The 12,282-nt window shown below is 41.8% G+C and overlaps 7 protein-coding genes across 7 annotated transcripts; all 7 read left to right on the top strand. All coding sequences in view use genetic code 12, as the record gives it.

Annotated features, from left to right (window-relative positions):
- Nucleotides 1-21: 21 nt before the first annotated feature.
- On the top strand, nucleotides 22-1,884 carry PGUG_00134 (TFIIH/NER complex subunit; the record flags this gene model as incomplete). Its single annotated transcript, XM_001486707.1, has 1 exon — nucleotides 22-1,884. The coding sequence occupies one exon, from the start codon at nucleotides 22-24 to the stop codon at nucleotides 1,882-1,884; it is 1,863 nt and encodes a 620-aa protein (XP_001486757.2).
- Nucleotides 1,885-2,211: 327 nt separating this feature from the next.
- ECM1 (Ecm1p) lies at nucleotides 2,212-2,580 on the top strand (the record flags this gene model as incomplete). Its single annotated transcript, XM_001486706.1, has 1 exon — nucleotides 2,212-2,580. The coding sequence occupies one exon, from the start codon at nucleotides 2,212-2,214 to the stop codon at nucleotides 2,578-2,580; it is 369 nt and encodes a 122-aa protein (XP_001486756.2).
- A 126-nt stretch (nucleotides 2,581-2,706) lies between these two features.
- Nucleotides 2,707-4,545, top strand: PGUG_00132 (calnexin; the record flags this gene model as incomplete). The annotated part of the gene is made up of 1 exon (XM_001486705.1): nucleotides 2,707-4,545. One exon carries the CDS (start codon nucleotides 2,707-2,709, stop codon nucleotides 4,543-4,545), a length of 1,839 nt encoding a protein of 612 aa, XP_001486755.2.
- Nucleotides 4,546-4,727: 182 nt separating this feature from the next.
- On the top strand, nucleotides 4,728-5,822 carry PGUG_00131 (uncharacterized protein; the record flags this gene model as incomplete). Its single annotated transcript, XM_001486704.1, has 1 exon — nucleotides 4,728-5,822. One exon carries the CDS (start codon nucleotides 4,728-4,730, stop codon nucleotides 5,820-5,822), a length of 1,095 nt encoding a protein of 364 aa, XP_001486754.2.
- An 804-nt stretch (nucleotides 5,823-6,626) lies between these two features.
- Nucleotides 6,627-7,118, top strand: PGUG_00130 (uncharacterized protein; the record flags this gene model as incomplete). The annotated part of the gene is made up of 1 exon (XM_001486703.1): nucleotides 6,627-7,118. The coding sequence occupies one exon, from the start codon at nucleotides 6,627-6,629 to the stop codon at nucleotides 7,116-7,118; it is 492 nt and encodes a 163-aa protein (XP_001486753.1).
- A 19-nt stretch (nucleotides 7,119-7,137) lies between these two features.
- On the top strand, nucleotides 7,138-8,178 carry PGUG_00129 (uncharacterized protein; the record flags this gene model as incomplete). The annotated part of the gene is made up of 1 exon (XM_001486702.1): nucleotides 7,138-8,178. One exon carries the CDS (start codon nucleotides 7,138-7,140, stop codon nucleotides 8,176-8,178), a length of 1,041 nt encoding a protein of 346 aa, XP_001486752.1.
- Nucleotides 8,179-8,453: 275 nt separating this feature from the next.
- On the top strand, nucleotides 8,454-12,071 carry PGUG_00128 (transport protein particle complex II subunit; the record flags this gene model as incomplete). The annotated part of the gene is made up of 1 exon (XM_001486701.1): nucleotides 8,454-12,071. One exon carries the CDS (start codon nucleotides 8,454-8,456, stop codon nucleotides 12,069-12,071), a length of 3,618 nt encoding a protein of 1,205 aa, XP_001486751.2.
- Between the last annotated feature and the right edge of the window lie 211 nt (nucleotides 12,072-12,282).

The following is a 12,282-nucleotide window of genomic DNA, read 5'->3' as shown; positions in this document are numbered from 1 at the left end:
CCAAGTAACTAATATTGAAACATGTCGGTTTCTGGAGCCTGTGTGGTGGCCAAGGTGTCAGGAATGGTTCATGTTCGAGAAGATACCACTCCTCTGGAACTCGAATGGAACGCCATCGATCAACTGAAGAACATCAAGATTCCCTTATCATCAATAGTAAAATTACAAGCGTCGCCAGAAACCAGTCCAAAGATGATCCTCAAACTAGTTTATACTGATACAGAAGGCTCAGAGCAGTCTTTAGTCCTCAGATTCACCAATAGACCCACGATGAACAACATCAAAGAAGCACTTCTGACAATTGTGGCTCGTCAAAGAACATATACAACCCCAGAGCCGTCAGCATCGAACACTCCAGCTCCCGACGGCACGACAGCCAGTGCTGCTCTGTCCGGTTCTGGTAATTCTAGCAAGACAGTAGACCAAATCATTGACGTTAACGATCCTAATGCATTGCTGAACGCTAGTCTCTTGAAAAACCACCAACTTCAGCAAAAGATCTTACTCGAGGACAAGAATCTACGAAATATTTTCACACAAGCAGTGATGAAGTTCAAGCTATCCCCCAGCGTTTTCTGGCTGAGCCGGTTGAACCAGTTGCGAACGTATGCATTGACATTCACACAGCATCGAGGTCCCTATAATGTTCTTTCGACGATTCGCCCCGTTGCGACATCCGATAACAAGGTCAATGTTAACGTTACAAGGGATACAATCAACGAAATATTTGACACTTACCCAATTGTCAAAAAGGCATTCAAGGATTTGGTTCCTGATAAATTGAGCGAGGGTGAGTTTTGGTCCCGTTTTTTCAATTCCAAGTTGTTTCGCCGTCTTCGAGGCGACAAGATCAATAACACAAATGAGCGTGGTGATGCTGTGTTGGACAAGTACATGTACATAGACCTGGACTATCAAGATGATGGTACCAAGCGCCAGAAACTCGAGGCCAATGTCAGCAAGTTTTTGGATTTGGAGGGCAATGAGCAGGACAATGCTCTGAAGTTGGGAAACAGACCTGACTTTACCATGCGCTACGGCACGGAAGAAACACAGGTGGAAGAACAACAGGGCAACGAAAACGAAATGATGATTTTGATCAAAAATATGAACAAGCTCTCTTCGAAAATGGTCAATTTCAATCCTGAAGACGAATTGAGCCACACATCCAAACAGGACGAGTTGTCAACGGATGAACAAAAAGAGTATGAAGAAGAGCTCAATTTGCATGATTTGAACGAAACCGAAGAACTACAATACATCAAGTTATCACTATCTACTGAGCGAGACCCGGATAAGCATATCGAAGTCAAGTCGAGTTTGGTTTCACCAAAAGATTTGTCGTCCTTTTTCAGTGGTAACGAGTTTCTGGAAGGAGTCAACCTAACGGAAACATACATCACCAAAAAAGAAGAAATACAGAAAACTGCCAGCGAAGTTTCAGCTTTGATCAAACATAACTTTCGGGCTTCTCGTGCCATGAGTGCTCAATCTAGAGAAAGTGAGGGCGAAAAGCTTCTTTCTGATTCAAGAATACAAGAAGTCATTACTTTAAATATCACAGCCATGGAATTCTTGCTGCACTTTTGGAAACTCTTTTTGGATGGAAATAATCCAAATCAGTTGAAAAAAATCTTCCAAAGTCTTCGTGTGTGTAAGTCTTCAGTCAACGACTTGCAGCTGAGCTTCACTGAAGAATTGATGAAACACAGACTAATAGAACCAAACTCCAAGCTAAAAGAAAAGGTTGCAAAAGACCTAGAAGGGTGTTTCCAACCATTGCACTTGACCATAGACAAAGCTTGCGACACGTACATGAAGGCCTTGGAGGAAGCGCAAAATCAAGAAAAGAACTCTGAGGGAAAGCGACCTTTAGAGGTCTAATTGCATAGTATATATATTACATACTCATTTGTTCTTGTAGCTATCGGTATGGCAGTCGTGCAATAACCGATGATACCAGAAGTTGCAACCGAAATCGATGAGCTTGAAACTTTACAGATATGACAAAAAAGAGTAAGTTAGATCTATAGAACATGGTCAGATCATCTACTAACTGTAGTCTCAAAGCATAGCAGGGCTGCTCGCCGTGGTGAAATAGATGAAGGTGGTGAGGCACGACTGTTAGAATCGTTACCAAAAGAAAATGACGGAGTAAGGAAATCGATTATACGAACATCTATAAAGAATGAAAATCTTTTGGCCAAGAAAATGGAGAACCTGAAGATCAGGAAGGCGAATAGGAAGAAAACTAGTGCATTGAAACATAAATTGGAACGTTCAAATAAGGTTGATGGGGTGTTGCAATCGAAGATAGAGCAGAGTATAGCTCGTGCCAAGTATGTTCAAACAGCCAGGAAGTCTGGTTGGGAGCAGATCAATAGCAAGATTGATATTTTGGGTGCCTCTGAGGAAGCTCTCAAGAAGAAATCTGCAAAAGAGATTGAGAGGGAAGAGGAAGATGCTTATGTCGACCAATTTTTTAAAGGCGATGAGGAAAAGGAAGATGATTCGAATCAAGAAGTTCCAGTCACATCTCAAGGAAATGTTTTTGCTGCATTAGAAGAGACAGAAGCGTAAGAATGATGAAGGAAGAGGTTACTCACTGTGAAAAATTCACTATTACTTTTAATTTTACGATCGATAAAAAGAAAGCCTGTTATAACGTTTTAGTGAATTTGAAGATTATTTCAGCATAATCTTGGCATGAGATCACTCTACTATTTTATTTACCCTATACCACTTATTTCTTCTTCACACATTTTTCATCCGTACACCAAATCATTAGGCAATTTTCTCTTATCATCAGAATTACGTATGATGAAAATTCTGATCTTGACCCTGATCTGGATAGCATTGGTCTGTCGTAGATGTTTTGCTAGCGAGCAAGGAGAAAGTAGACCCTATTTCAGGCCATATACTGACCCTTTTACTCCGGATGCATTTTTTGAACAATTTGCCTACGATGACTTGAAAGATTCAAAATGGAAACCATCACATTATAGCGATTCTCAAGGCACTCAATACGACGGAACCTGGTCAATTGAGGGCTCTTTGAAGAACCAGGGCTTCGTGGACGATAAAGGTTTGGTAATGAAGACACCAGCTGCTCATCACGCAATTTCGTACCGGTTTGAAAAACCCTTTGTCAACGACCACCAGGATTTGGTACTCCAGTACGAGATAAAGCTACAAGATGGACTTGATTGTGGTGGAGCGTACATCAAGTTGTTAGGAGAGGACTTTGAAGATGAGTTCAGCAAGCATACCAAATTTCTCTTGATGTTTGGTCCTGATCAGTGTGGAATGGAAGACAAAATACACTTGATTCTCAACCGATATAACCCGGTCGCAAAGAAATACGAGGAGCATCATCTAAGAACTCCTCCAATGTCTCGCGGCGGACATTTTTCAAACTTGTATACATTGATTCTTCACAAAAATCAAAAGTTTGAAATCCGGATAAATGGAGAAATTGCCAAAGCTGGAAGCTTGCTCGATGAAAACAAGTTTACTCCTCCATTCGAACCACCAAAAGAGATTATAGATACCAGCGCAAAAAAACCAGAAGATTGGGACGATCGAAAGTATATACCCGATCCTCATCATCCTCCAAAGCCCGAGAACTACGACGAATTATATGGCTCACCAAGAATTCCTGATCCAAATGCTGTCAAGCCTGAAGATTGGAACGAAAGCATTTCTCCGATGATTCCTGATCCCGAGGCTAGTATACCTGAGGACTGGAATGAGAGCGTAGATGGAAAGTGGATCCCGCCATTAGTGGCTAACCCAGATTGTACAAATGGTCAATGCGGCCCATGGAGCCCACCGTCAATCCTCAACCCTAACTTTAAAGGGCGGTGGAATCCACCAATGATAGAAAATCCAAACTATCAAGGTCCATGGACTCCGGGATACATACCCAATCCCAATTATTACAAGGATGAAAGACCAGCAGATATGGAACCTATTGGTGGAATAGGGTTCGAATTGTGGACAATGTCCCCAAACATTCTCTTTGACAATATCTATCTTGGGCACTCCATTGAAGAAGCGGAACATATTGGGAACACCACTTTTCTCATGAAGCAAGAATTAGAAGGAAAGTACTTTGCACCTCCAATTATAGGTGAAGAGCCATTAGCACCTCCCAAAGAAATAGATTCGTATCTCGATGACGACGACGAATTCTCATTTACTGCGATTGTGAAGGCTATCCAAACTATTCTCATCGAACAAGTATATGAGGCTAGATCGGTCTACGAAGAGTTCAGCAGGAGACCATACGGAGTAATACGCGAGAAACCCATGGAGTGTTTGATTTACAGCTGTACGTTTTTGTCGTTGTTCACGTTTGTGTTTGGACTCATAAGTGCCATTGGCTTCATGATAAGCTCTTCTCCGGTTGCCAATAAAGAGAGCAATAAAGTTGAAGAAGAAGAAAAGAAAAAAGAAGAAAGAAGTAAAGAAGAGGAAACTAAAGACATACCTGTTTCTACCGGAGCCAAAAGATCGTCAACTTCAACTCGCAGAAGAAAGTAACACTGCCACGCAATTTTCGTGTCGGCCCACGTTCTGATTTGCAACCGTGCAGCCCTCATTGTGTTTTCCTGCAGACAGGGCTAATTACCCCATATTTGAAGCAGAAGGGGTTACTGCGGACCTTACCTCGAGTCAAAGTTTCACTCCAGTTGATCCAGCTATACTAGATTCCAATACCCAGCATGGAGGCAACCGAATATACTTCGTTGATTGTTCTGAAGCCAAATGGACCTCGTAGGAAACGCTTCTTCACGAGAGCTGTGATTGCTTTGGTGATGACTATCGCCATTATTTCCACTTATTTGTCGTACAGATCAAGCCTTTGGAATGCAGTGTACACGGTTCGGTACCCAGAATTGAATAAACCACTCAGGGTGCGTCTTTATACCCATAACATTCGATTTGATAACCACAATCTCGACAAGCACGAACGGTACTGGTCGGAAAGAAAGCACTTGGTAACTTCTTCCATCGACTATAACACAGATGCTAGTTTTGCTAGTGTGGTATGTCTTCAGGAAGTGTTACACCACCAATTGCAGGACATTTTGTTCAACTTGAACAACAAAGATACGAGGGATGAATGGACCTATTATGGAGTCGGTCGCTCTGATGGCTATACGCGTGGAGAATACGCTCCAATCTTGTACAGAACTTCAGACTGGGATCTTGTAGACAACAAGACGTTTTGGTTGCTGGAAACCCCGCGTATTCCCAGTAAGGGCTGGGATGCTGCACTTGAAAGAATTGTCACGATGGTGACCCTTCGGTCGAAATTGAACCCGCTCGTCACGTTAAACTTTTTCAACACGCATTTTGATCATCGTGGAAAGGCGGCGAGAAGACATCTGGCCCAGCTTATTGCCAACAAGATGGAAAATTACAACAATTATCCTTCATTTCTTTGCGGTGACTTCAATACCCAGCCAACAGATGAACCATACCAGATTCTCATCAAACATGGTATGAAAGATTCTCGTGCTCTTATTGATCACCTACACCACTATGGGCATACTGGCACTTTTACTGGGTTCAACAAACATAATGAAGCAAATTCGGTCATCGACTATGTGTGGGCACCATATTTTGCAGAGAATGGTAACGATCAACCTTCAATGGAAACCACCGAATCGATCAATTACTACAATTGGGACTTCCACAAAACCCACAAGATTGCTCTTCGGTCGTTTGCTATTCTCCACTCATACTATGATTTCTACATGAGCGACCATAGGCCGGTATCGGCGGACTACGATGTGTCGAGGACATTTTTCTGAAACTTTCAGTATGAAAAGAGAACTCCGGGCTCTCCGCGTTCTTTTCCGATCAATGGTAAGGATAAGCGTATTAGCCGGACCCACTAGAATATATTTTTTCTTGGCTTTCACTGCGGCTGAGAAATCGTGAATTTTTTCGCTTGAGTTTCAGCTGAAAACTACACATAAGGACTTAAAAGTACGAATAAACGACATTACTCGAGCCACAGGTCAAGCTCAGCCATCTTTTAAGATATCGGTCCTATCCTCAATAATGTGGGAAGGGCGTGCATTCACTTAGTAGGGCTGATACTGTTATATGCAGGTAGGTGCGTTTTTTTCATTTTCTGACACAAATCTTGGCACCGGGGTAATCCCCACATTTTCAGCACTATATGCGAGAAAAACAATATCTCGGACCTCGAAGCCCCGATCACTTCTTGGCGTGGTTGCATGGGTCCTGTACCTCGATGCCTCTAATCGCCGAGTTCGTACAATTGAGCCTCACTCGTCCGATTTCAATGGCTGCGAGACGTGCGTCAATGCGGAAATCTTATGAAATACTCCGGGGATGCAGATTACGATCGTAGAAGTTTGGACGTTGGGTGCAGCTTTGGACAGCTTATGCAGCAAGTTTACTCTTCCCCTCCCGTCCGAATTCTATATAAGATGCAACTTGAAGCAGTTTTTCAAACAAGGCAAGTTTAGCTGATCAGAGAACAAGACCTTTTTGACGTATTCTTGGCAAATTGTTGACAGGTCTTGTAAATCGAATAGCATTTGACTGAATTGAAACTGACAGCTTGATAAGTGAATATCTGCGTTATGTCCTCCATTCATTCCTCGGTCTACCATGACCACAATAAGCACATTATGCAACCGCCCAAATTCACTTCGCGAGCAATTGCAAAATACTTCAAAACTCGATTCACTACTCTTGTTCCATCGAAAGAAGAGTTAAAAGGAGTTACCAAAACCGATGTCTTCTTCCCGTTCAAGGTTCTAGGAGAGTTGAATCGTCGCCAATGGAACTTTTACCTTATTGGTTTAGCAGGCTGGACCTGGGATGCGTTTGACTTTTTCGCGGTGTCCTTGAATGTTGCCAATATTGCCGAGTCTCTCAATGAATCCCACAAGAGTATCACCTGGGGAATTACCCTTGTTCTCATGTTAAGAGCTGTTGGTGCTGTGATTTTTGGTTTATGGGGTGATCGTTACGGTAGAAAATGGCCGTATATTGTCAATATGTTCCTTTTGGTGGTTCTTCAAATTGGCACTGGATTCGTCCAAAACTTACAAACAATTCTTAGGTGTTAGAGCACTTTTTGGAATTGCAATGGGTGGAATGTTTGGTAACTGTGCTGCTTGTGCATTGGATGATTGTCCTCCTAAGGCAAGAGGGTTCATTAGTGGTATGTTTCAACAGGGATATGCCTTGGGATACTTGTTGGTTGTTGTATTCCAAAGAGCCATTACTGACACCACAGAGAAAGGTTGGAGGTCACTTTTCTGGTTCTCGGCAGGTCCTGCAGTTCTTTTTATGATATGGAGATTCTTCACTCCTGAGACTGATACATTCCTTCGTCAACAAGACAGAAGGAGAGCTTCCAGAGAAAAAGAACCACTCAAAATCTATCAATTTAGTTCGGAAGGAAAAGAAGCCATGAGAAAGTATTGGCTTGTGGTCATCTATTCTGTTCTCATGATGGCAGGATTCAATTTCATGTCTCATGGTTCGCAAGATTTGTACCCTACTATGTTGACAGTTCAATACGGTTATGGAGCAGATAGATCTGCCGTAACTAATTCGGTTGCAAATTTAGGAGCCATCTTTGGTGGAATGGTGTTTGGACATATTTCTACGTTTATTGGTCGTCGCTTGGCCATTATCATTGCTTGTATACTCGGCGGAGCTATGATCTACCCATGGGCTTTTATAAAAGGATCCGGAATCAATGCCGGTGTATTTTTCCTTCAAGCTGGTGTCCAGGGTGCATGGGGTGTGATTCCCATTCATTTGTCGGAATTGTCTCCCCCAGAATACAGATCCTTCGTGGCTGGTACTGCGTATCAATTGGGAAACTTGTGCTCAAGTGCTAGTTCTACTATCGAGGCTACCATTGGTCAAAAATTTCCTTTGAGAGGTGAAGAGGGTGATGTATACGACTATGCCAAGGTTATGGCCATTTTCATTGCCTGTGTGTTTGTCTATGTCATACTCATCACCTTCTTTGGACCTGAAAACAGAGGAGCTGCCATGGGTGTTGAAAGAGACGAGTACCTTGTTGAAGATACCGATGATGAAAAGTCTATCGAGGATTCGCTAGACGACAGGGATTCGAAATCCCACAGCAAACACCACGAAGTGGCTGTCTAGCTTGAGTTTTTAGTTGAATAAGAAGCTATGATTGATGTCAAGAAATTTGCAGCTAAATATGGAACCGTACTTCAATGTTGGGAAGATGACGCCTTTGAAATTAGGAAGTTTAATGAATGTATAGCATTACGGCGAGAATACATTAATGGTTACTTTGTCACAATAGCCCTCTTTTCTTTTACTGGGGCACTGCTGACTTTTGGTGGTTGCGCGGTGAAATTTAGTGGTCGCGCTTTTGCATTAAATAAAGTTCTCACCTTGGCGGATGGATCATTATGGCAAGCCACCCAGTTCGAATAGGATACTATGATCCTTTTAATACGTACCAAGCAGTCCAAAATGAACTACAGCATAAATTCCCACTCACAAACTTGCACTGGAAGTACAATTCGTTGAAACCAGTCAAATCAATTCCAGTTTTACCAGTTGAACTTGTTGAAGAAATCCCTAAATCGTCAGCGACAACCGATTCTTCGGTGTATCTTCGCCTCATGTTTGTTACCTACGATAGTCTTGAGCTTTATCGACTGCAAGTAAGGCCATTGATCAAGGAATGGCTCAAGAAATTGGTGGTGACGTCGCTGGTGGAATGGATGATATTGTTCGTGATGCCTTCAGGATCGAAAGATAAGCTGTCTACTATTATCAAAACTTCACTTTTTGACAAACTAAAAATCGACTTCGATACCAGTGGCAAAGAGCTCTCGGAATTGTCAATTGAACCAGGTACTGAACGATGTATAAAGCTTCGCCAAAAGTACGAAAGTGACTTTGCTAAAACCGAGTCTTATACCGAACTTATTAGCCAAATCAAGTCGATGCTCTTGAACACATTCGATTCCAAACACCAACAGTATAACGACATGTTGCTGACTTACAATCAGAATCACATGAGCTCGCTCTTGGCTAAGGTTCAACTTGCAAGATTATTCTACCATATGAGATTGCTTGAGGACTCCTTGGCAATATACGATGATCTTTACTCGGCGATCAATATCTTGATTCCCACAAACAAATCTGCATTTACCGAGTCGTTTGACATATCAGTGGATCTGAACAACTTCAACATAGATACCCTAGGAGTGAAAGACGTCAGTTCCTTTGACCCTGACAAACTTCTTCAATCTCCCCCCGTTAATGTGTTCTGTCTCAAGAGCCTGGTCTTTAGTGCTCAAACACAAATCTTGAGGGCTTTGGCATCTTCTTCATCTCCTTCACTGTCAATAGCTCATGTGGGTGTGATGCTAAAACGTTTGTCTCGCTTCTTGAATGATGTCTCCCTGGACGCACTGTGTGATGTCAACGAGTGGATGTTTGCTGTTATTGATCTATTCACTAACCTGGATACATATGTTTCTGCAGACAAGTTCCTCACTGCTTCTACGGATGATGAGATCAAGTTACTGAGTACTGATTTCTACAACTCACGGGCAGAACTAGTACTACTTCAAAGAAGTGCTCTCATTGCAATTGCATCAAAGAACGGCTTCTCCATCAAGGGCCTTGATGATGTTTTACATCAACACTTTCAAGACATTTCTCTCGACGATGATACAAAGCCAAGAAACAACCCTCCATTTTCTTACCCACGTCTCAAGGAAATACTCAAGGATACAGCCTCCTACTACAATTATTTTGAACAAGTAACGGAGTTTATTATTCAAGATCTCGTGGTCTGTGGTAGAGAGAAAACCATAGACATGCTAAGTATTGACTTGGCCTTTTTAAATTATCACAAAGGCAACTACGAAGCAGCCATAGATATCATTCACAACTCATATCAATATTTCATCGAAAGCGGATGGACTTTTTTGGGCGGGGTTCTCTTAGAAGTCTATTTGCATTGTATACAAAAAGTGAATCCTGATAACCATGTGATGCTTCTTGATATATGCCTCAAACTACTTGCCAGTATCCCATCCAGCTCCACCAGCGGCAAAGTAGTTGGGATCAACTCATATCAGCTGATCAAAAAAAAACCTCAGATTGAAGGTCTCTTCGAGAAAATGATTGACTGTTCGCTACACTTGAGTGAAACTGTCGAGTACCCCTTACAAACTTTCTTCACAACAAAAATATCTTCATACATACTGGCAGACTTTGAAAGCTCGCTAGACAGATATTTTGTGGAGCTAAAAGTTACCAATTTGTTAGGCATACCGATAACGTGGAGTTCGGTTGCAATAGAGTTTCAAACCAGTGGAGAGAATATCACCTTTTTGAGAAAGAATGTTACTCTCACCAATGAAAGGGAACAGACAATAAAAGTCTATTCCAATAACTTTAGAAGAGGGTATTTGAGTCCCAAGCAAATAATCGTTAACTTGAGCGAAAAGTTGCAATTTTGTGAAAAATTAAGCAGAGATGGTGATGGTGATGATGATTTCAACCAAACAGTTTTGAAATTCACCAACGGAAGCTTTACTCAGGCTGCAACCCTTCTTCAAGCCCCCCAAGCTGAACCTAATCTCTTGCTAATGTACAGAAACTTGAACAAGTTTTGGTGCGAATTCCGACAACCTTCGCTGTTGGTCCTTGGTTCCAATGCAATAGAGCTTGAGATACACAACGGTGACAATGATTTGCTGAAGTTGGATATCACGGTCACCTTTGGCTCCGTTGATGTTAAATTCGACAATCATGGGCGTGCGTTTCGACAGCAAACCGAACTGCTTAATAGGAAGGAAGTGAAAAGAATTCCAGTCAAGTACTTCTACACTGGAGATTCACTAAAGCTTAACGTAAGTGCACAAATCTCGTACACTGTCAATGGAGAAACTTTTCAATATTTCATGGATGATGATATAGACAGATCACTAGCTGTATCTGTGACGGTTCTGGATATTTTTCGAGAATCTTTCTTCTATTCCAAGTTTCAGGTTGGCACATCAAATGCAAAGTTCCCAATTAGAATCAAAGATGTCACTTTGACGTCTGATAGTACAAACTTTGACATTCAAGTGCCAAGTAAGAGTTATGATAGTGTCGTTGCGTTCGGAGAGCAGCCTGTATCTTATTTGTACAGAATCTTACCCACTGCAACGTATCGCAACTTTCAAGTTGAAAAGTTTGATTTGAAGGTGACCTACTCTGATATACGAAGCGAATGCCTTTTGAGCTTACAGAAGAGATTAATCGGAGAATTCAAAAGTTTGAAGCTTGATCATTATTGGTTTCTTATTCATTCAATTTTGCAAGATTCTCTTAGGTTTGACTTGAATCATTATGCAATTTATCGTGAGGTGAAAGTACTCAATCACAATGAGACCTTGTTATTTGCTGCAAAAATGGCAAACAAGTATGTTCCTTTTGAGCATTTACAGCAACAGTTGGTAAAAGTAGTAGGTGATGTTATTAGCGACCAATGGCTCGAGCCTGAGGAACCTGGTGATGAATTGAGGGAGCTTAGAATTGCTGTTCCTGCTCCTAGTTTGGACGTCTTACATTCAGCTACATTCGAGTACGAAAGAAAATCGCAGTACTTGGTTGGAGAACCAATCGAGATCAAGTTGACCATCAATACGATCAGCCTGTGGGCGTTAGAGAAGTCCGGCTTGGAGAATGAGGAAATTTTGGCATCATCATCGCCAAAGCGTGGAGAGCCTGTGAAGAAGAAACACAGCTTCCAAGCATCCCTTTTATACGACGAAAATTGGTTGATATCAGGGTTCAAAAGAGAAATTTTTGAGGTTGACTACTCCACGGGCTTTAGCGAAAACGACTTCAGTCTTGTGCTTATACCGTTGAATGTGGGGAAGCTTGAACTTCCAAAAATCGGCATTAAGTCTGCATCGGCACAAGAACAAGAAATCTCAATGGATACTATTTTGAAGAATGGGTCTGAGACCTTGTTGGTTGTGCCAGAAGTCAGTAGTATTACGTTTACGTTTTAATATTACTATATCTACTTCAACTTGCTCTAATATCTACTGGCAGTGTCTACCTACATTACAGTACCAAATGGACCTTAGTACGGCTGCAAATAATATAGTGTGAATTTCTCTATGAAGAAGCCTTGAAAATGATGTATTTGACAACATCTAGCGGTTTCGTTACCAAAGAGCGATTGCTGGAGATTATGCACTATGGGTCAATCACAAGTCT

The sequence above is a fragment of the Meyerozyma guilliermondii genome, genomic scaffold (genome assembly GCF_000149425.1).
Source record: "Meyerozyma guilliermondii ATCC 6260 scaffold_1 genomic scaffold, whole genome shotgun sequence".
Taxonomy (NCBI): Eukaryota; Fungi; Ascomycota; class Pichiomycetes; order Serinales; family Debaryomycetaceae; genus Meyerozyma; species Meyerozyma guilliermondii.
The sequence above is the reverse complement of the archived record's forward strand: the minus strand, read 5'-3'. Positions and strand labels throughout refer to the sequence as shown.